Source organism: Eucyclogobius newberryi, unplaced genomic scaffold (assembly GCF_026437365.1).
Source record: "Eucyclogobius newberryi isolate DKJ021-1_F unplaced genomic scaffold, fEucNew1.0.hap1 SCAF_19, whole genome shotgun sequence".
NCBI lineage: Eukaryota > Metazoa > Chordata > Actinopteri > Gobiiformes > Gobiidae > Eucyclogobius > Eucyclogobius newberryi.
The window spans coordinates 10,566,638-10,589,604 of record NW_027315823.1 but is presented as its reverse complement, the minus strand read 5'-3'; the positions used below and the strand labels follow the sequence as shown (position 1 = coordinate 10,589,604).

At 41.2% G+C, this 22,967-nt stretch overlaps 1 protein-coding gene across 8 annotated transcripts in view; it reads right to left on the bottom strand.

Annotated features, from left to right (window-relative positions):
* Positions 1-22,967, bottom strand: part of r3hdm2 (R3H domain containing 2) — a 42,869-nt gene that overhangs the window by 9,552 nt on the left and 10,350 nt on the right. For 3 of the 8 annotated variants that reach the window (XM_072451725.1, XM_072451727.1, XM_072451723.1), the window contains exons 2-15: positions 9,868-9,987; positions 9,550-9,699; positions 9,051-9,273; positions 7,900-7,941; positions 7,504-7,587; positions 7,300-7,423; positions 6,798-6,876; positions 6,564-6,623; positions 6,108-6,248; positions 4,716-4,824; positions 3,887-3,982; positions 3,615-3,664; positions 3,195-3,248; positions 397-632 (exon numbers count right to left, since the gene is read on the bottom strand). In XM_072451725.1, coding sequence (XP_072307826.1) covers positions 397-632; positions 3,195-3,248; positions 3,615-3,664; positions 3,887-3,982; positions 4,716-4,824; positions 6,108-6,248; positions 6,564-6,623; positions 6,798-6,876; positions 7,300-7,423; positions 7,504-7,587; positions 7,900-7,941; positions 9,051-9,209 — 1,234 coding nt within the window. In that variant the 5' untranslated portion in view covers positions 9,210-9,273; positions 9,550-9,699; positions 9,868-9,987. The remainder of the gene's footprint in view (positions 1-396; positions 633-3,194; positions 3,249-3,614; positions 3,665-3,886; positions 3,983-4,715; positions 4,825-6,107; positions 6,249-6,563; positions 6,624-6,797; positions 6,877-7,299; positions 7,424-7,503; positions 7,588-7,899; positions 7,942-9,050; positions 9,274-9,549; positions 9,700-9,867; positions 9,988-22,967) is intronic. The other 5 variants (XM_072451730.1, XM_072451726.1, XM_072451724.1 and 2 more) reach the window with 3 other exon arrangements.

The following is a 22,967-nucleotide window of genomic DNA, read 5'->3' as shown; positions in this document are numbered from 1 at the left end:
TTATCTGTTCTTTTACTTCTGTATCTACTTGCGTTCTTATCTACTTTAAAAAAGGTACGGTATGAAAATATAATTCTGGTCTGTGATTGTTTTTTTTGGGGGTATTTATTCTATTTTCAGCACTAGGGTCAAATGCATCTAATTACAAAATGTTTGATCCTGGGAAGAATGTTGTTAGCATGCTAGTTGTTGTTAGCTTCACAATGACAACAAAGCTCCACTCTGGTCTGGAAAGATGTAAAAAGTGCTTATAAACTCATCTCATCGCGATGCTCGGAATGTGTTAGGAAAGTGAGGACTAAGTCTGGGCTGCTGTGAACAGTTTCAACTGATCCGTTTTCCCAAAATCAAGTTCAGCGCTTTTAAGACCCTTTAGAACAAAACGCTCACACTCACCAGATCTGGAGCCTTTACAGCTTCCTTGGGAGCTCTTGTTGCTGCCCAGGCTGTCCCCTCGGGTCAGGATGGAGATGCCAGAGAAGCTGCTGGCTTTGGTGACGGGGGGCCGGAGGGTGCGGTTGGAGCTGTCCGAGTCGGTGCTGCTCCAGGGCCGCGGCTCCAGGCACTTCATGTCGCTGTCCGTGCTGCTCTGACGACTGCTGGACGCCCGGCTCGAGCTCTCGCGGTTCCCTCTGAGGGACAACAGAATGGATAAAGGGAATGGACGAAAAAATATCATGTTTTTTTTCAAGGTGGACAAGAGAAAGTACGGTAGTTGAACTCATAGTGAAGTTACAAACGGGCGTTGAAGACGTAGCAAGAGTGCCGTGGGGTTGTTATGTTAAAAAATACAAGATGGATTATGAACACAGAACAGAGTGGAACGTAAGAAAAGGGAAAGATCATGTGTCGGAAAAGGAAAAAAGCAGAATTACGGCTTATTGACATACGTAAGGATGGGGCATTCAACGCAGACACATACGAACTGCTTTTCACATCAGGCAAAGGTACACTGTGAACTGAACTACATTTACTTTTTTTAAACACATATGACACAATCACACCCAGAGAAAACACACACGGGACAACCATCACACATGCGGGAGGTGAAGATGCCTCAGGATACATGGCAGTAAAACAGTGAGTGAAAAGTACATAAACGACAACGATGGATCGACGCACAAAGGGTCTTTTTCATTTGAATACTGTAAAAAAATAAATAAAAAAAACATGCTTTTACAATGAGATATGAAAGATTACCCCGACAAAACAGTCAAAACGTATGGATGTACATAGACGCTCAGTTCTTAGGGCAAAATGTACATCGACACTCACACCCACGTTCTACAAAAGGACCACTTGCTACCACGTGTTCACCACTACGGTCTGTAAACTATGTGGCTGTATACACACTCTTTTGGCGTGTTGTGGCGCACCCCCCAAAGGATAGCTGCCAAGAAAACCAACAGTCACACACCACTTTAAAAACCTCTCGTCGTTCCAGTCATGACAATGTTATAAATACTACGGTCTTAGCAGAACAAACTATCTGTATCCTCCTATTTAGAAAAAACAAAATAAAAAGGAAATGCACGCGTCCTCACGGTGATTGGTCTGATGGGAACACGGTGAGCGATTTATAGCTCAAGCCTGAGTAGGTGGTGTTTGAAGGTGGCTTAGGCTGATAAATATTTCATAGAGACTGTAATTAAGGGAGCATCTATTTTGAGGCCTCCTTTCTGTGCACGACCTATTTTAGAGCGGGGTGGGTGCGCTCGTCATCGGTTCACACTTGTTTGCTTGGTGTGCAGACAAGAGATGAGAGCAGCTCCAGCAGCAGGAGGGAGGAGGGACCGCTTGGGCTCCTCACGTGCACAGACACAGAAAGACACATGGAGGTGTTCATTTTCTGCTTTTAGAAGTACTGTGCTTATTTTGAGTGTTTTGCTCCTCCCTTTACGCAGCATTGTTCAATCGAATTATGGAGGAAATTACTGTCATTCCGGTTGTTTATGAAGATAGTACCATAGTACTTGGTGTAGATTTGCAAACATGAAGCTGGCCAGGCTTGGGGAGGCAGTGTAATGAAAATTATTTAAAAAAAAAAAAAAATAAGATTGTACTTTATTGACAACAAATCGCTTGAACTTTAAATCACTCCATGTTCTAAGCAAATCAGACTTGTATTATGCCTGCCTCTTATTCAAATGTGACAAATTCAATATTTAATGATTCAATTCTAATAAAGTTATGCTATTTGTTTATTAATTCCTTGAGAGAGGGAAATTAATTCCTTGCATTTGATCCATCCTGTCAGGGGCAGTGAGCAGAATCAGTCAGCGCTCAGGGGCCCATCTCCAGAGCTCGGCTTGGTCAGGGCCACCTAGCTGGAGGATTATCTATTGAGCCTGTTTTAGGCTGAGGGGCAAACCCATCCAGACACAAGGAGAAACATGGTAACCCGGCACAGAAAGGCCTGGCGTGACCTTGTTGCTGTTAAGAGCCATAAAAGTATTGTAACAAATGCTATGCTCTATGCAAGCCGTTTTCTTCAGATAAACAGTTCAATTGCATTTAGTCACTTACGCCTGACCAAAAAGTAAATCCTATTTCACATCCTGCAGCAGCAACTTTTATTGAAACGTTTGACAATTATAATAAGGTGTGTGAATTAAAAAGTATTTTGTTTTAGAAGTCCATTTTATTTATCATGGAGGTCAATGTGTGGCAATTGCAAAATAACATTTCCAATCACATAAATTATAATTTTTCATTTGGCTATTGTTATGACATGCATACTCGTGTCTATAGACTGTATAGATTATATAGGGAAAAAGTACACATTTGTTCAACTTTGAGGTTATCTGGGTTGTCAGAATCCTCCCTACAACTAGTGTATTGCAGAAATCCTTAGAAATATAGTAATTACAGTTGCTGTACGTAATCAAACAAGTGACATGCCAACATAAAACTGCAATCCAATCACAAAACAAACAGGTTACTGTGGAAACAATGCAGTTACTTCATAGAAAATGTTGACAGTGGATGGGTGGAAAGGGTAAGTAGGTCAGTCCTCTGAAACCACAAAGCAGCCATGCATGGGCCCTGGAGAGCCCCACGGTGCAGTGCTGGATGAGCCATCCATCAGCCCACAACGCCAAGCAGAGAAGTACCACCACAAGTCACCACTACCACCACCAAACCACTTTGAGAATATGGGCATGTCAAAACACACATCAGCAGTGCCCCAGTACCTAAAGATCTGCCTCCTCTTTTGAGAGCTACAGCAGTAGCCCTCAGTGGAGAGTCTGTTGGGTTAACATTCAAAAACAAGGCTAAAGTTATTGGATTGGATCTGAGGACAGGAAGTAGTTTGGTGAAATAACAGACGGCGGTGGAATAATGCACATTTGAACAAAAAGACCCTCGCCTCTCCTTTCACTATCTCGCAACACTAAGTCCTAGACTTTCATCTTCAGTGTCAGTGCCAGGATGTTAGGGGAAGAAAAGAAAAGCTACTTTATAGATATAGAGTTCAACAAACTACAGTAAGAAACAATGACTAGAAATGAAACAAAATTACATGACTTTTGGCTCCTCTTCTAAAAGTACAGTACTACAGTACAGTAAACCTTTAACATTGGCCACAGAAATATTTCAAGGAGTGATCTTACCTGTTGTCATTTATGTATCCGTTTTGAGAGGACTGCAAAAAGAAGGAAACCTACATATTATTAAATATGTTGTTAAATATAATATACCTTGGCTACTAACTTATCATTTGTGTTTAGTGTCTTGTTAATAGTGAAATAACAGAAACGGAGCTTTTACATGTATGTCTTTCATTTACTCACATTATTTGACCTGTAAAAGGTTATTTGTGTGTGTGATAGAACAATAATATATACTACATATTATCCCAGGCCTGCCATGGGAAAAAACTTACTTCTCGGGCAAAGATCCGGTCTCGTACCCGCTGATACTCCTCTTCTCTCTCCTCAATAGATTTACTTCGCCGCCCGTCCTGCAGTGGCACACGAATCTAATTGTAGAAAAAAGACAAAAATTTAAAAGGAAATTAAAAATACGAGAGCAGACTAAGCATCAAATCTACTTCCCACTTGTTCCCACTTAAATGTGATACACAAGAGAACTTGTTTTAGTCAGGGTTTTTGATTGAATCAGTGGGGCATTGGTAAACTATTCTCTCTGTGTAGCGCTATTCCACCTCTAGTCCACCAGGGGGTGTGAAAGCTATGTGGTTGTTTGTCTGGGTGCAGATTGTTTTGTTGCATTTTGTAGTTGGTCGTTTGTTACAATGTGCATTAGGACAGTCGGGGGAAGAGTTTCACCTGGAACACCATAAATAAATCACTGCAGTTGTGAGCGATTAACTGCTATCTGTCCAGTGTGTATGTGGGCACAAAGCGGCACGCACGCGGGACGGCCAGGAGGCAACCCCACAAGGTGAGGTGGCAACAAACACACTTTTGCAATGCCTTATATCACTACACCACTTTTCTTTCAAGATAAAGCAGACACTCCCACTCCCCTTTCCCTCGTGTGCATCACTTGCAGTAGAATAGCGCAACACATTACAAATATTGTAGACATATTAAAAAAAAAAAATCACCACCACCACCACCACCACCACCACCACCACCACCACCAACACCACCAACACCAACAACAACAACAACAGAGGTTTTACATTTGCTACTTCTGGATTAACTCTGTCACTCACACTCTTGCAAGGTGCTTCAATGACCACCAACCTGATTATCATCTTTGTCCATGCTGGCATCATCTCTTTTAAGAATGAATTTCTTTTGGAAATCCATATTACGTTCATCCTTAATGTGTTCGGAAAATCTCTGTTCAGGGCTGTGGAAAAAACAAGATAGTTTTTTTTTAGTACATAATATTTTTTTAAACATAACACAGAAATAGGCTAGATTTTATTATTTAAAAGGTGGTATGGACGATTTTTTTCAGCAATTTTTTTATATTTCCTCGTGGCGTGGATAAATCATTTGTCCTGCCACGTATCAATCATAAAACGCACCTATCGCTCACCTGCAGCCGCGTCAGGCTCGTCCCCACGTTTCCGCTTGCCTAAGCGCATGGATCTATCATAATATAGTTCCCTCAGTGTACGGGGCAAAATGAAGACTGAGAAAGACAGTTCGAGCTGACGCAGAAGTGGACAGAAATCTACAGGAGACGAGCGATGCGATGCGCTCCGTTGCGCTAATAAACAAACGCACGTGTGTGTTGTATCAGTCCGCACTTCCGCCTGCGTTCTCAAATCGCCGAAAAATCGTCCATACCGCCTTTAACTTAAAGATGCACTACGTAAACTTTCTGGTAGAGGCTATGCCGTGACCTGCTTGTCTCCATAAAGGTGGTATTCCTTTGCCAGGAATGTTTCATAATATGGCATTTATATGTCTTGCATTCAATTACAGGTGTTTGAATACCTTAAAATATAGCATTCTTACTAGTTCTAAATGATATGGTGATATTATATCGTGATATCACAAAATGCGATTGTATAAATGGCAGAGGCACCCGTGCGTCCTGCAGCTGACTGGAGTCTTCATGTTTAACCCTCTGCTCTTCCCTTTCATGTGCTTGTGCTTTACTTCTGTGTAGTTCAGGTGCGCCGTGCAGATTCAATAGCAAACATATCAAATTATAATACAATACATTACAATTAGAAAAGTATATTACAATAGCAATGTCAGGCAAATTGAGCAGTTCCGGCACTTGATTTTAATGCAGTAAAAATAATTGTAATCAAATCGCAATATTGCTTGGGGAAAAAATTGCAATTATGATTTTTGTGTGAGCAGGAGTCATCTTGCCACAGATCTTACCTGTAACATGTCACCTGCTCGAGGTCATGGATAAAAATATTTTTTTGTGTCATATTGTGGAACAATAAAGGCAACGCACTAACCTCTCCAGGGAGACGAGCAGGTTACACACAAGTTACACAGTGCACATTTAATTTAGTGCTGATCAAACATGTGTATACTTCTCGGTCCTTCTGCAATAACCCTTTTATCTATTGTCAATCAGCGTTTTCAAATATAGGAGGTGAAGCTCTTATCAATTGTTCTTATCTTTGATTTCTCTGTATGGACACAAAGTCACAAACTCACATTCTCGTGTTGCTCGTCTTGTTAATGATGACCGCTTTTCCCGTTTGATCCACATTATGGTCCATCCCAAAGTAAGCAGCCACGCGGTGCAGCAACATGCGGTGATACGAAGTCATCTGAGGAAACTTCTTATACTGGTTACTGTAAAAGCATCAGCAGGAGTGAAAATGACAGTTTACAATAGTTTAATCAGTCTGAATTACTATTTCAAACGATAAATTAATAGAATGAGTGATAATGGCATTGATGACACAGATTATTAGTTTTCCATCTTCTGTACTTCTGTCCAACACTACTGGAGATGTGCTGCAAAGCTGAATGTAGCGTAACCACGACATTACAAACTAATAGTGGGCATATCGAGAGCCCATCACAACCATGAACTATAAATATGAAGCTGGGAATGTGGTTGTCCTAAATATAAATGCAAGGATTGGCTTTGAAGAGCGGCCTTACTTGTCGTCATTAATAAACTCCAGGATATCTTGTTCTAGTTTGAGCAGCATCATTCGATCCCTGTGGAGGTCAAAGGAGGGCAGAGGGAGGGAAAAGGTGGGTCACTCGCTGAGTAAATGGATTAACTCAACTGAAATCAAGCGATACAAAAATAGTGTAGTTCAACCATTTAGTATAAAGTTATTTCTAGCAGTCGTCGTCAGATTTAAAAAGACAATGAATGAAACTACAAACCTGGGATTGTTTTTCAGTGTGTTGACCAAAAACTCATGAACATCGATGCCTGTAGAGTCGGTGTATTCCTGACTGGAATCTGAAAGCAACCAAAGGCACACAGTTTTGTATCAGAAAGGAGTGGCGCCAAAGTATTGCCGCCAAAGATCCCAAAATGGCCCCCATCACGGAAGCAGCGGCGTGCCTGGTCGTTCATGGCGGATCGACATATCGGAGCCGATTACAGAGAGGTCCATCACTCTGCGTCTCCCACACACTTCAGGGATCACTTTCCACTATTTTCCACAACACTGGACAGTCAGGCGAGCCATTTCATTTATGCTGCTCCGGGTCTAATGATGCTTTGGGGCCTTAGCAGTGAAGGACCATGGGTAATTTAAGAAGGCATGGAATCCCCATTTCCTTTATTGGAAATATTCTCGACACCACCCTTGACACATTATGCCTCCAACACTGCAAATGAGCGAATTCATGTCTTCAAAGTATTTAAATTCAAACATACCACGTGATAACATCTTTCGAGGAACTTTATCCTTCTTCTCCTTTTCTTCATTTTCATATTCATCCTTTGAGGACTTCTCTTCCTCCTTATCTGAAGGACAGCTGATGTGCAACTGGATGATGTCCTAAAATATCACAGTTGAATTAAAGATTGAAAAGGTATTTAAAAAAGCAAATCAAAATAATCAAAATATAACCAAATTACCGATTCTGGAGGTCCATCAGAGAAAGGACCAGAGGATTCCTCACAGACGGCAAGGCTTCGTACCAGTTTGACTTTGGCATTAGACTGAAACAAAGTTCATAAACATTTAACTTTAGTGTTCTTGAATGGGCTTATCATTGTCTTAGATAAAAGACCTGAAGACAGGAAGCACACCATTATAAACATCAGCTTGAAAATACATACAATTATTATGTACAAGGAAAATAGAGGAAGAGTTGATTTGAGATGGTATTTTGGGTGAGACCTTTCCTATACTATACAGAGACGTGTCTCTGTATAGCCCCGGTCTCATCTGCCACTGCTCTGATGGCTGTGATTGACAACCGGATGATGAATTATGGACTATATGTGATTGATGACCAATGAACCACTTACTTTGGCCCTTTTCCTTCCATGGCTGTGGTTAGAAGCCCGTTTCTGAAAGGCAGATACAAACATTAATATCATGTGTACTGTTGTTTTGACGTGTATCAATGTTTGTATGTATGTTTGATGCAAATTACATGTTTAACTTTTCCATTCTTTTTGGGGATTTATTATTTTTGTCTCAAGTCAAAACCCTAAACCAAGTGTACAATGTATGTCCGTCAGCAATAGAAAAGAGTCCTGTGTCGTAACACAAAAACGGTGGTCACAAGTGAGTCAACAGTCTGGTGCGGTTAAGGTGTAAACACAACCTGCCCAGGGACTAGTGGAGGAAATCAGCATCTCCTGCTATAACCTGATGCAACGCAGCTTTCCTTTAGATCCATGTCTATTGTAGGGATGCACAATAATGGAATTTTCAACTGAAATTTGGGAGCAAAAGTTTTTACTTTATTATTATTGTGTTTATAGGTCTAAATGTGGCCAAACTGTTAAATGAGCCCAGATATATAAAGTCTAATAAATTATGACGGACTGGTGCCCCTTTAACATGACACAGACTGTGACTGAAATGATCTCAAAAGTGATAGAATACAGTGAAAATAGTGAATTAAAGTCAGCGGGCAGTCAGACAGTCCGCTCGCTCTGAAAACAACATATCTGCACAGAACTGTCATCACAGCAGCAGCTCAGACACAGACAAACTTCTCAGGCTGAGAGAGGCTGTGAGGAAGAAAACTGCTGAATCTATGTATTTTGGGCTTATAATTATTGGATCAAAATATGGGTGGAACATTTCATTATCAGAGTCCAAGTTTATTTTAATTGCATTCATAAATTCTTCATGCACGCCTTATTTTATTTGCTAGACGTTGCTATTATTATTATTTTATTATTCATTGTTTTGTGTTGCACCTTATCGTCAAAACAAGTTCCTATGTTTGCAAACTGTGTTCAATGACAAAGGCAATAAACCTTTTTCCAATTCTGATTCTGTTAAAGGAAGCACACCATAAGTGCAGTGCTCCGCTACAAACAAGAACACATTCCTCACTTTCCCTTTCTTTTAGTAACATTTCAGATTCATTTCAGATTCAATATCAGAGCCATCACACAATGTGAACTGGAGTCTTATTAGTGGCCACTACAGTGGGACCTACCTGTGCATCCTGGGGAACAGAGTCCTCAGTCTCCTGGCTGTCTCCCGTCAGGTCCTTGGTGCCCTGTGGTTGAGGGGAGGTCTTGCCTCGACTACAGGGCTCAATGAGTGGCCCGCTCTCTCCCTCCTGCTGGATGTCTGTAGTCAGACTCACTGACATCTTCTTCGGGGAGGGGGAGAGGGTGGGAGATGGGGAGGGGGTTGGGTGGGGGACCCAGGAGTGGCTGTAAGACAAAAACAACAATGAGGATAAATGGCTGCAATTTACTTAATGAGTTCAATAATTAAATAGCAACATTTGCAAAATAATGTACATTAGGTCAATTTAGTTTGAACCCAAATAGGGCTTTAAAGGTTAAAAATTAAATGTACTATTTAAATTTTACTTAATGCGTTTTCTGGGATATATTGGTTGATATATAAACGTTGTGGTAGTGTTTACTACAAATTGTGTTGCAAATGATTTGATCTGAACATGAACAGAACAAAAAGCTGTTTACCTGTAGGTGGTGTCAGACCAGGGCCCGTGGTGCTGTGGCTCTTTATGAGAACCACGAGCCTGAGGAAGAAGGACAATACTATGGTACTGTAGTGGGCTCAGCTGCGGCACAAGGCGAAGCACTGTCCATAGCACGCCCAAGTCCCAGAGTCTGCTGACATGTATCAATATGAAGAGTCAAATAGAGTAGCTTGTGACGAGCATTCCGACAACACGTGTGAAGAAAGTTCGGTTGCAGAATGGAAACAAACCAATCTTTACTGATCAATAATCCTCTTTCTTTTTAATAAGAAGATAAGAAAACATGCAATATATTTACAGCAGTCAGGTGGGCAGGTGGCTGGGGCAGCAGAAGGTGGCGGGACGGGGGGAGGGGTGAAACCTCTCAGCGCACGGCCTCCAGCTCAGTGCAGCAGCATGGTGTGTTCAGCCGGGAGCCCTGGACCAAGAACAGAAGCGGAGACACGAATGACGTCATTTTTCACACAACCAGTGACTCATCGCTGCTGCTGCTGCTCGCAGGAAGGAGGGGACGCAGCAGTAGAGATTAGCATTAACTGGAATACAATGCTTATATATGAGCACAACGGCTTCTACAGTCTCTCACATCATTAAACACACTTTAATAAAATGCAACTTTTGTGATGCTAGACACCTTCAGTTATTTGGCAAGAACAGGATGGAGGGTTGCTTGGCGAGAAGAAACCAAAATTCACATAAGGTATCAAAGAAAGCTCTTTGGCAAATCAATGGTATCATGACAAGACTTCATGTATTTGTGAGTGCAGCGTGAAGCAAGATTTGAGAATAAACAACATGGCTGATAGACCAAACCAAATAAATGTAAGCCTTTTTACATGTTGTCTATATATAAAAATGTACAAATTCGCAGAGCAGAAAGGAGAGCGAGCATCAATGAAGGCAACAGGGATTCCCGCTGAGGGGAGACACGAGCAAGGCAAAAAGAACGTCATCAGTTGCTGCAGCATTATGCTACATCACTGACCAGGACACCCACGGGCCCCCACCAAACTGTACTCTGCTTATACAACACTGACAGCGGCAGAGCCAACATCCATAGAGTTAAGATCAGCAATACACAAGGTCTGACTCAATCACTTCTCCTTCAGCATCCTCCTCTCTTCTTAAGAGTGTTGTTCAGACAATAAATGGACGTACACACTTCTGTTTGGCATTTCTAAGACAGTTTGCAGAATGAATGATGAATCACAGATGGAAGTGAGGCACGTTGAGTACACCCATTTACCTTTCTTCCTCGCCCTCCTCCTGCTAGTTTTGTGTCCCACCTCCCTCCATCCAGAACCTCCACTCTCTCTCCCCACACACAAACTGATCCAGAGGGTTGCCAAAGAAATGGTAACATCACTTGCAACTGCTGCCATTTGTGTTGTGCGGTTGTCAAAGAGAAGTGCAGGAAAACAAATTAAATTGAAAATGAATATGTAGATTGAAGTGTCAACAGGAAATAAACGAGAGAGAGTACGAGAGAGTGGAAAATGCCAACAACAGTGTGCCCATTTCATTTGAAAAACCAATGAATTGTAACGTTGGGTTCTTTCAAGTCATACATAAAAAAAACTAAAAATGTAAATCCTGCCATTTCGAACTAGTCGAATCGAGTCACTTGAGAAATGCGCACATCAGAGACCAGTGCATGCATGAATCCATATAAACATGATGCTATATTTGGAAGCGTTTCACAATCATTCATTTATTATCATTCGGGGGCTCACTGAAGGAAAGGTTGTGGCATAAAAAGAGCTGCAAGTTACATCGACATCACACTTTGCTGCTAAAAATAAGGAAACATGTGACTAACGAAACCTGTGCGTACAGCAATGGAACAGCACAGTTTGTTTTCATTCAGTTACAGTTTTATTTAGTGCTGATAACGTGGAGCGGCGTGAAAATGTCGGTGGACAAAGTCGTGGGGAAATGTGACGATAAAAATTGTATTGCGAACCGATTGTTTTGACGAGAACCAACCGCAGGAAAGTGGAAACACTCAAGTAGTATGTTTATTGATCATAACAAACCAAACTACCTACAACTGGGGCTAGGCTATAAAAAGATTTGAGTGTGTTGTATTATTCTTGGACATCTCTAAACTTTTCAAAGTGGAAATGAGGTAGTACACAGTATTTAGTAGGGATCAGTCCTGAGTGCATTTTTCTGAGGAAAAAAGTAAAATGTAATGCCCAAAGATGCCATTTCATTTCCATGGCTTTATAAAATACCTGTTTGTGGCATTTAAACAAATGGGCAACAACAAAAGGTTGAATTGTAAAACATTTCCGTTGTACACATGATATTAAATGGGTCTGTCTTGCAAGGCCCTATTCAAATCGGGCACAATGGACAGAATCTCCTGCCACAAAATCTTGTAAAATGAATTTGCCACGAGTGTGTGATCACATGTGAAGTGTTAAAAAATGTTCTGTCTCTACATTTAGCATGGGCATGAAAGGGTTAAAGGCGGTATGGACGATTTTTCGGCGATTTGAGAACGCAGGCGGAAGTGCGCATGCGCACTCCCCCGTGCGGACTGATACAACACACACGTGCGTTTGTTTATTAGCGCAACGGAGCGCATCGCATCGCTCGTCTCCCGTAGATTTCTGTCCACTTCTGAGTCAGCTCGAACTGTCTTTCTCCATCTTCATCTTGCCCCGTACACTGAGGGAACTATATTATGATAGATCCATGCGCTTAGGCACGCGGAAACGTGGGGACGAGCCTGACGCGGCTGCAGGTGAGCGATAGGTGCGTTTTATGATTGATACATGGCAGGACAAATGATTTATCCACGCCACGAGGAAATATGATAAAAAATTTGCTGAAAAAAATCATCCATACCACCTTTAAGTTGTGTACCTTTCAGCAGCTGCAGTTACAAGACTCATAGACACCAGACACAACGACCAATATTGATACAAATGATCACTGGTAGTGTTAAAGTTTGCAAAAATGATAAAAAATTGGAAAATATAATCAAATATACACACATCTAATTTACCCACAGTGTTTTTCTGATTCAAATCTTGTCTTAAATGGTCGGTGAGGAGCTATTTACCTCATCAAACTGTGTGAGCACCATCACCTGTTTAACTATACAACTAGCTTATAATAAAGGTCTTTTTCGGGCCCTCAGGAAGGACATTTGCTAATCTGCTCACTCTTACTGTGCAATGGGTCGACCTCCCACAGATCTGACCTGTCACTTGGCCTGGTCAAGTCACCTGCTTGCATCCATAGACAGAATGTTTCAAGCCATACTGTGGAGCTTTCCAGATCTCCATGGAGACAAGGTAGCAGGAGAGTGCGCACTTGAAATTAGACTAAAACAATATCAGATTATTTGTTGAATATGAATAATAGAATTCACAATTTTTAAGGCCAATTAAGTGCAGAAATTACATAATAAAAAGGGTTAGTTGATTCTTGATTCTAATATGGGACTCTCAATGTAAAAGACAAACATTCAAGACCAAAAGCAGTAGTTGAGGAGGTTACGCTGAAGAACAGGTTGCTCTGACCCACTTCACAAAGAGCGACCTCTCAGTCTTTTCACATGGGCCTCTTGATGACAGGAGACCAGCTGAGCCACACGCAGCCTTGCCCACTGTGTCGGGTTACCTCACCCAACACTGTGAATGGAAGAGTGCCCAGTCAAAGAGCAGCCGCCTGCTCAGCCAGAGAGGGACACTTCCAAGACAAAAGTGCTGCAGACACTCCTCAGGCTCCGTGTGTTGTGCAGGTATGAGCTCACGGTCAAATTTAGCTGCTCCGGGTCAAGCTGGGTCAGGGTCTGGGCAATAGTTAGCCCTAGGGCAGGTCAGACCTTCTAATGAGACAAAGTGTATGCTGCACAATAGCAAGTTAAGAGGTGGACTTTTAACACTTTAGCAGTTCATCTTCAATACCAGTCATAATAATAACTGGCCTATATCAACTTACTGTTTAATAGATGACAAATTAACTATATTCTGGGTCTCAATACCTTTACTTGCACCAGACCTTTTGTCTTTGTATGTTCACACGTGAGACGAGTTGTAAAACTAACATCAACACTTTACTTCAGTAAATTGAGATTCATTTAGCTATTCCTTTATTCATTTAATTGTGTTAATTATTGTGTTAATTGTGTAAAGGTGTTTACTTGCATTATTCAGCAAGTTGGAGTTCGAACATTACCAAGAAGTCTTGAATATTAAAGCATACCTTTTAACCATAAATATAATTGTTTTCCCAGCTCATTTAACCACTCAAAGTTGTATTAGGAGTGATTTTTTTTTTTGTACTTTGATCTGCAATTTAATTTTCACGTAAGATTAGGCAGCTCGAGATTTGGCAGTTTGAGACAAAAGAACAATAGGTCTTTAACATTTTGTGCAATATATTCTACAGGAAGATAAGAACATCAAAATGGAATTCCGACAGGCCTAACAAAATCAATAATCAGGGACCACTTACTTTAGAAATGATCATGAAACCAAACCGTCCAATCCAAAGAACCTCAAACAGAACTTCATATCAAATGCAGCCATTCCAAGACTGAGCAAAGTGTGTATATTTCCTACAAAGATGTTCATCGTTATGGCTTGGTTTATACTAGATTATGTGCGTTTGTCACACACTTATGAAATAAAAACTCCCACGTCACAAATACCTTGATTTTAATGTGAACAATGTGGAGTTCATTCATTATTTCCTCTCGCTCGGCGTTCACAATGGAGAGACATGCGCACTGTAGACGCGCCTCTCCATTTTCTCTGCTGAGGCTGAATGAAAAACGCCGGTGAATGAACGACGGGACAAACGCACAGGCGGCACAGAGCGGGCGATCTAATTCACCCACATGAAACTGCAACCCCCGTTATGTCAGAGGCAACCCAATTCTTATGGCAGCTCGGTTTCAGATTTGGCCTTCCGCATTAGCATGCTGCTGGAGTGTGTGCACAGCAGCACTTGTACACGTCAGAGAGGATTCCCCTTTGTGTGCGTTTTAGTCTCGAACGGGACGGGCAAGAAAAGGGCCTGGCAGAGCGTTAGAGGAAGAGTAGGCCTGTCACCATGACTACAGAGTTCACTTGTTCTTCAATTAATACAATCTTTTATTCAATATTTATCTTTTGTATAGTTTCTTTGCATTTGTTGGTATTTATAGTTATAGACACAAGTAAGTGAAGCGTTTATTACAGCTCATTTTTTTAAAAGATACAAAACATTTAGAAGTGTTAGAGTTATTGTGTCAGCAGTGACATGAAGCAGTTTCAGTACATTCCTGTAACAACATATTATACTTCAAAGTGCGTTATCGAGGCCGGCGAAGGGAGGGGAAACCGTTTAGGAACACTGAGGCCAGCATCGCCAATTAAAAACATGATTAATATGATCTAAATGAGAAGAGAATGGTCTATGTAAAACAATACAATTATTGAATAGAACTAAAAGCACATGCCCAACTAGCAGGGCGGGCGACATGTCAATCCAAAAGAAAGATGTTTAAATAGGTCTTCAAACGTATTAGTTGAGGTTTACACCTTCAGACAAATACTGTATTTTCCGGACTATTTTCGTAGTTTTGGCCGGGGTACGACTCCGGAGCGACTTATGTGATATTATTTGTTATTTTCACACTTGCAACCGCATTTCATACTCCAGTGCAACTTATATGTTTTTTTTTCTTCCCTATTATGCATTTTTTTTTTTGGCTGGTGCGACTTATACTCCGGTGCGACTTATAGTCCGGAAAATACGGTAATAACGGTATGAAGTTAAATTAATCAAAAAAAGTGCTGACATTTTTCCTTTTTCCTTTCATTAAATGTGTTTTAAAATTGTTGCTTTTAATAGATTGTTCACTGTAGGTTGTCAAAGCAGACTGTGAGAGAACAAAGAATCACCAAAGCAAACTAGAAAAGGAGAAAAAGGAAACGAGTAAAGGTTAAGAAGCGGAAAGGGTTTCTCTTTTCACCGTGTACGCGCGTGTCCTTGTCCCTGCCTACCTCCTCCACCAAAGCGAGGATACCCCTTCCACTCTTTCGTCCGACCCCTCCCCTCTCTGCACATCCGCCCACTGTCACCGTTTGCTCCTCTTTTCTTCCTCTTTTTAATGTATCTTCTTAAATTGTCAGACCTGCTGCTGACGCCATCCTCCTCCACTCCGCCGGCCCACTCATGACTCATAGGCTCCCTCCTTCCCTCTCTCTCTTTCTCCCTCCCGTGTTGCCTACCTACCTTTTCTGTGCGTCTACCTTGCTGATGTGGCCGCTTTAAGCCTGCGCCTGGTTTTGATGCCACGGGTTTGGTGGCGGAAGAGCCAAAGCAGTACACATGTTACACAAAGATAACGTGGGTGATGAGACGGGAGACCGGTCACGTCAGAGGAAGAGGGGATTCCCGTTTTGGAATTCTTCACTTATAACCCTCTAACTCTTATTGTTACTCTGTTGGCTAAATTCAATTGCTCATTATAATCACAGTTTTACCGCGAATCAGAAATGTTAACCAAGCTGCATTATCAATTCTACCTATGGAATATAAATAAACCTTACCTTCGATGTAAAATGCCCAAGCTGACTCTAAATAACAGGGGAGAACACTGTATGAATAAAGAATCACTACACACATTGGCTCTATGAAGATGTGCAACTTTGAGAATAATTTACAAGTAATCCCAAATTCAAAATCCAATAAAGTGCAACAAAAAGGTCACTACAAACCACATGTGAGCTATATTGTCAGCCAACTGCTGTTAAAGATCAGACGTACTTAGTTCAAACACTTTAACATTTTTAAAAGACACGCTGAAGTTTAATAAGCATTTTTACATCCCTTATTGCAGGATACACAAAGTATAATTACTTGTTATATTCCATGTGATGCAATAGAATTTCTCTCACTGACAAGAGCCCATCACATTTTCACAAAAATGGTTGTACTGAAGGGGAAATGTGCACAAAGTCATTGCAGGTGTGGCAGAAAGCTTTGGGAGGTAGTCTGAGCACCCATAACAAACCTTGTGTAATTTGTTTCTCTTAAATAGGAAGAGTGAGAGGACCCCAGGGGGGGTGGGAAGTGAGACGGGAAGAGAGAAAAACTTCTCAATGATGAAACAATCTGCGCTGTTAAATGATTGGCCCAGATCTCCACCAATGGGAGGGCCAGCACCATGGCAACAGGCTCTGTCACCAAGAGAAAATAAGCTATATCGCTCTACACCCCCAGATTTCTCTCTTCTTTTCTTTCTCACGACCCTCGCCCCTTTCCCAATTAAACAAGCGTGTGAGAGGAGGCAGGTTCAGACTGAAGACACAGGCTGGCAGCGGCCGAACGTAAAACACACTGACCAAACCATGGCACAACACACGAGCACACAACATATTGTGTTTGAAGAGGTCTGACTATGAATGTCACTCGTCTGTGCTCATTCATGTAGAGGGGCATGTCATGTTTTCATCTGGTAATGAAAGTCTTGGCTAAACAAGGTCCGTGCAGATATTAAAGACCTATTGTGCTTTAGTCTATCGTTCCAATTTACAACACCGTGGATCATTATGTCATTTTTTGATCTTTTGGATCAAAAACTATTGAATAAAATAATAAGTCTGCTTACTTCTGGTTTGAAAACTGCAGTGCCGGTTTCCACCTTCCCCTTCACAGTCAACATTAACGTGCCGTCGGCCAGTTTACCATACTTTCATTTGTACCAAAAAACTATTCAGACATGCACGAATCCCTCTAAATACAAATGCGAATGAGAAGATGAAGCAATCATAATATGATTAGAGGTGTTGAGGGTGACGTCAACTAAAGGTACAGTGACCCAAAGCCCCTTTTAAATGTGGATGGTCAACTCTGAAAAAACGCAGTAGACATTTGTCCCTCTGTTCAGCCACTCAAGAGTGAACTTTGTCCAGAAGTATGCATCTTGCCCCAGCTGCAGCCAGAGCCTGGGTTAAACCATTTTTAAACAAGTTAGTACTATATAAAAATCGGGTGTGTGTCTAATGCAAAATGTACTTGCTTTGAACTTATTGCTTCCTAAACAGAACTCATAAAAATCTTTAGAAATAAATGTTTTGGACCATCTGAAAAGTGCAGTTAATGGCCATCATTGCTCTTGTGCTCTGGATTAATCATAACCTATTACTAAATCTATGTACTCGTCTTGACTTTGACACACCACTGATGCCACAACCTTGAACCCTGATAATCCCAGCAACCTTTTTCTAGATGGACAATCTCTGCTTCCAGGTCTTTTCCAGGACGTGAGGCAGACTTGCGAAAGCCTGCAGCTCGGGTGCAGCTCGGGTGCAGCTCGGGTGCAGCTCGGGTGCAGCTCGGGTGCAGCTCGGGTGCAGCTCGGGTGCAGCTCGGGTGCAGGCATTCCGTGTAATTTAAAGTACCGTACTTTTCAGACTTTAAGCCTTTACTTTTTTCCCACACTTTTGAACCTTGCGGGTTAATTCATAGATTTTTACTAGCTAACAGCCACCGGGGGGCACTCTAGCAGGAAGGGCAAGCATTTGACACACTGTACAAGAAGACGTCAGTGGACAGAGGTCACGTCATTTTAACCTTCAAAACGCTGTGTGTTTTATTACAATCAAACTCGTATTCAAGGAGAAATTAGTCTAATGTGGAAGTGAATCTAGATGCGGCGAAACGCAAAGACACACGTGGACATGCGACATACGGCAGTCTGCAGTTTAGAACCTGCTGCATTGACCTGACCCCTTCATCACAACCATGGAACTGAGAAATTTGTTTAATCAGACCTGCGGCAAAGCGGACCACAAGTACACCGCGAGATCCCTGGTTCAAAAGACAACCGGTGTGTGTGTAAATATCTCATGTTTATTGGTTTATCGGTTTATTGACAGGTGCTGCCCATATATGTACAATTTCTTGTTTCTTTGGAAATTTCATTGGAGGGGCTTTTATTCAGGAGCCCGAAAAGTACAGTAACAAGAGGTGCTCAGAGGTGACGCGGCGCTTATTAAATTGAATATCCGCTGGACACCAGAGCCTTTTGCAAGCCTTTTCCTTATATTAACTATTAGTTATAGCTTGAGCACAATCAAACCGGAACAGAGCTCTGGGCTTCTTGTGAGCGATCCACTGCAAGAACACTGCTCCAAAACACCCAGAACTGTGCCGAGTGCAGGCTGAGCAAGGTGCTAGACTATATTCCAACTACTACTTGTGACTATGCTTAAAATGCCTTCCATTTCTTCCTTCTGTGTTTGCAGATCATATACTTTGCAAATTCAGGTGCAATGTGATTTGACGTTTACCGTATTTTCCGGACTATAAATCGCACCGGATTATAAGTCGTACCAGCCAAAAAATGCATAATAGAGAAGAAAAAACATATATAAGTTGCACTGGAGTATGAACTGCGGTTGCAAGTGTGAAAATAACAAATAATATCACATAGAAGTTGCTCCGGAGAATAAGTATAGAAGTATAAGTATAAGTTGCACCCCGGCCAAAACTATGAAAAAAGGTGCAACTTACAGTCTGGAAAATATGGTACACATTACAAAACACAAAGCAGCGGAGCCTTTAGTGTCATTTCCTACAGAGCCATTCGCCTGCGGAAACTGGGTTAGTTTTAGTTTGATTCCCCACAGTGTTACTTTTGTCATATTTCACACAATATTTATACAGACTACAATGTTCCTTGTAAACTTCAAAGCATTTTCACACACACTAATCAAAGCATTATTCCATTCAAATTATGGTTTAAGTGAAATAGTGATTAATAGCGTTATAAAAAGTAGTTCTATGACGTCACTCCCAGCGACAGCAGCCACTTGAACATTGAGCAGGTGCTTGAACATAACGGCACGATTTAAATTACATTTACTGAAACCAATCATAATAAAAACATGTTTATCAAGTGTCTAGATATAATCAATGATTTTGTAGATTTGAGTTTGCGACGATAAGTAGAGTAGAACGTGGAAAATGAACTGAAGGCCGATTGATGAGGAATATTGTAAGGGAAAGGTATCTATACATTGATTACCAGTAAATATGTAAATTGTTACACCTCTAAAAATCACATGTGTGAAGTGTGAATTTCCATAGCAATTGGCCAAATGTAAAAATGTTTCTTAAAAAGAGAGTTCAATATTGTTATATCAGCTTGGGCTTGGTGATTTTGCCAAGGTAATTTTTTCCTTCCATAATTTAATTTCAGTTCACATCCAAACAGCAGCTCTTAAGCTATTCTGACATCCTGCAAACTCACTAGTTCAATGGATGCAAGAACTGTGAAGCTCCTATGAAAGAATTGCCTGACCAGCCATTCCCAACACGTTTTGGCAAACTACTTATCAAAACTGTGTGTGGGTCTGGGGCTCGACCGCTGCGTTTCGATTTCTAGGGCGGACTTTAGAGCAGAAACAGAACCAATCACATAAACCCAGAAGTGACACAAAAAACGTGACACACTTAACTGGATATTACGTAGCCCATGTCAACAAGGCGTGTTCCGTGTTATCTGCCCGCGAACGCAGAAAATGTCTCCTGAATCGCGATGACGCCCTTCGTATAACCGCATCTAACGCACGTTCATCATGGCGAGTAGAGTGGACTTTCCTGATTGTTCAAACCGAAGCGAGAGCAGAAGTAAACACCGGGTCTCGAGCCGGGTCCGCCATCTTGAATGTTTTGGAACGGGGGTGGAAAGCGCTACTTCCGTATCTCAGTGTGACGGGTTAAAACCTGCGACTGGGATTGGAAAGGTAAATGGATTACCGACGATTTCATTGGCTCTGACTCCGATTCCAGACCCTTACGCATGTGAACAGAATGTGGGCGGGGCTGGCCGGTCAGGCAAATGAAAGAAGGGGTCCTACGTTAAAATGTAACTTGACCCGTTACGATGTTTTGAAATAGCTTTTGAGTGCTGCCCGGTGGTCGAGTGCTTAAGAAACAGTGTCGTGAGTTTGAATTCAGACTCCGACAATTTACTGCATGTCCTCCCTTCTCTCATCCCCCATTTCACACTGTCCTTTCCTGTCTTATAAAGCCTATGGGCAACCAAATCTAAAAAACAAACAAAAACAATATTAACTTTTGATTTCAGTAAATATGACCTGCTAATGCTTCTAATTAAACAAATTAACATTTTCCGTTCTTTACAACAATAACATGGTTTGGAACAGTGCATTTTAAGTTTTTATTTTTGAAAAAATTGTGAGTTTTGTTCAATAACATCCGAATTGTTCTCTAAAGGTTGATGACTATTTGGAAAAATCTAAGAAAAATATCATTGGGATAATAATTTGGAATGCAGTGTAATCATGGGGCTTTCACATTGAATTTGACGTTGCTGATTTGAAAGCACTGGTCCCGAGCGTTACACCTTTTCTCTTCTCTGTGCGGCACAAACACACGAGAAGCAGAGCGTCACAGCCAGTTCTTCCATAATCCAGACCGCTGCATGTTTAGCATGTTCATAAAAGAGTAATACCGTGTCTGACATCACAAAAGTATTCCAATTTGTGTTTTTCCTGTTTAGACATTTTTTTGCGCTGCTGTGATTCGCACCCGCACTCAACTTCCTGTAGCAAGGCTGAGCTACGGAAGCCTAGATGAGTTGAGATGAGTGGCAAACTGAGCTATGAAACTATTAAGAACGGTCAAATCTGTTTTAGGCGATTAAACCTAGTGTTTGTAGAACGCTCTTAAGTTTGTTGCCCGGTCGATGCTTTTGGCCAGCTCGATGTTGAAAAGACGGCTACACAAGATGGACTGCTTCTGTTAGGGTTGTTCATGGTTAACCAAATACAATCACCAACTGCTTAACCGAGTGAACACATTTCTCCTAGTAAACTGGGATGTTTAATTTTGCCTTGTTTTCTACTTGTAATTACAGAGTGAAAAAGTGTCCTGAAATTACAAAACTGTGGATTTATCACAAAGACTGAGCAAACTCGCATGAAACTGCAGGATTTTTATTTCCTTAATCACACATTGTTTATTTAACATGGATTTCAAGCTATTGATCTTTGTACCAGAAAAAGCACAAACTAAGTTGCTAATGTTACCAACTTTACAACGTGACTGGTGAATAATGTGTTTTATTCGTAATCACTACAACAGTGCGTCAAAACAACGTTTATAGGAGCTTTTATTCGGTCGTGTTGTGCACAGTTTAAAGACCTGTCACTGTCGCTGCTCTGCTTGTATTCTAATAATGCTGTGAATAACAAATATATGTAAAATATTTTAGGCAAAATTGAAAATGAAGAATAAATAAATAACTATGAGAGACAACTCGCTGATCATATTTAGTGACAATCATCTTGGTTATTGCAAAGTCTAATTCAGTCTATTGGCTTGATTCTCCAGCTGACACGAGTCAGTCAGTCAAGGTAAACAGCAGCTACAACTAGGGCTGTTGCGGTTAAACTAGTTCCCTTGCGGTTACTTTGCGTGTAGGCAGTATGGCCCATAGACCCATAATAATGCATGAAAATTGAGGTTGTACTTGAACTGTAGCAGGCATAAGTGACAGTATGTGTGTGTACGTTAATGACCAATATTATCCAAAAAGGCATCTTGAAAAGCACCTGGCATCAGCTCACAGCTGATTTTTGTGTAAAGTTTAACTTTTCTTTTCTGCATACACGGCACCAAGGCACAACCATGTTTATGCTTTTACTATACGTTTATGGGTGGACAAGAAGGATTATGGCAGATTGGATACCATTTTTTTTGGCTGCGCTTTCACGCGAACTCTGTTTGTTTAACCATGGCACATTTACTTGCGGTTTATGTGTTTACCTGGACCTGGAGGAGGAGAATTACAGCAAAGTGTTGATCATGTCTGATGTGGCTTCAACATGGATAACAGACTGTGACATAGATGTACGCTCAGTACACAAATGTTGTGTTTTCGGGTGGATATCTGAACCTTCAGTTTTCTATCGGTAAAGCTTTGATCAATGTAGGCTTATGTTACAACATTGTGCCATTTGTGCAGAATGAACCCTATTACAGAAATGCACATGCAGAGCATAACTTTGTCTGGTGAAACGACCAGTTGGCCTTAGTTGTGAAGAGTAAAGCCACAAAGCAGCCTAAACTAGAGCCGTTCCCAAAGTGAATGTCACGACTCTGATTTCAAGTTTTAGTTCTAAGTGAATGTCACGACTCTGATTTCAAGTTTTAGTTCTAAGTTCAAGTTACTGTATATTCTATTCTTAAATTCAAAACCAAGTCTTTTAGGCATGGCTATTTTGTGGGTTCCAAACTGAAAGGTTTGTGAAGCCTGAACTAGAAGTGAGAACAATACATTTAAAATATCGATAGATTACCCGGCCTTGGAAAAGACGACGGCATCATTAGCCTCTTCTATGTAGGTTTACATTCTAC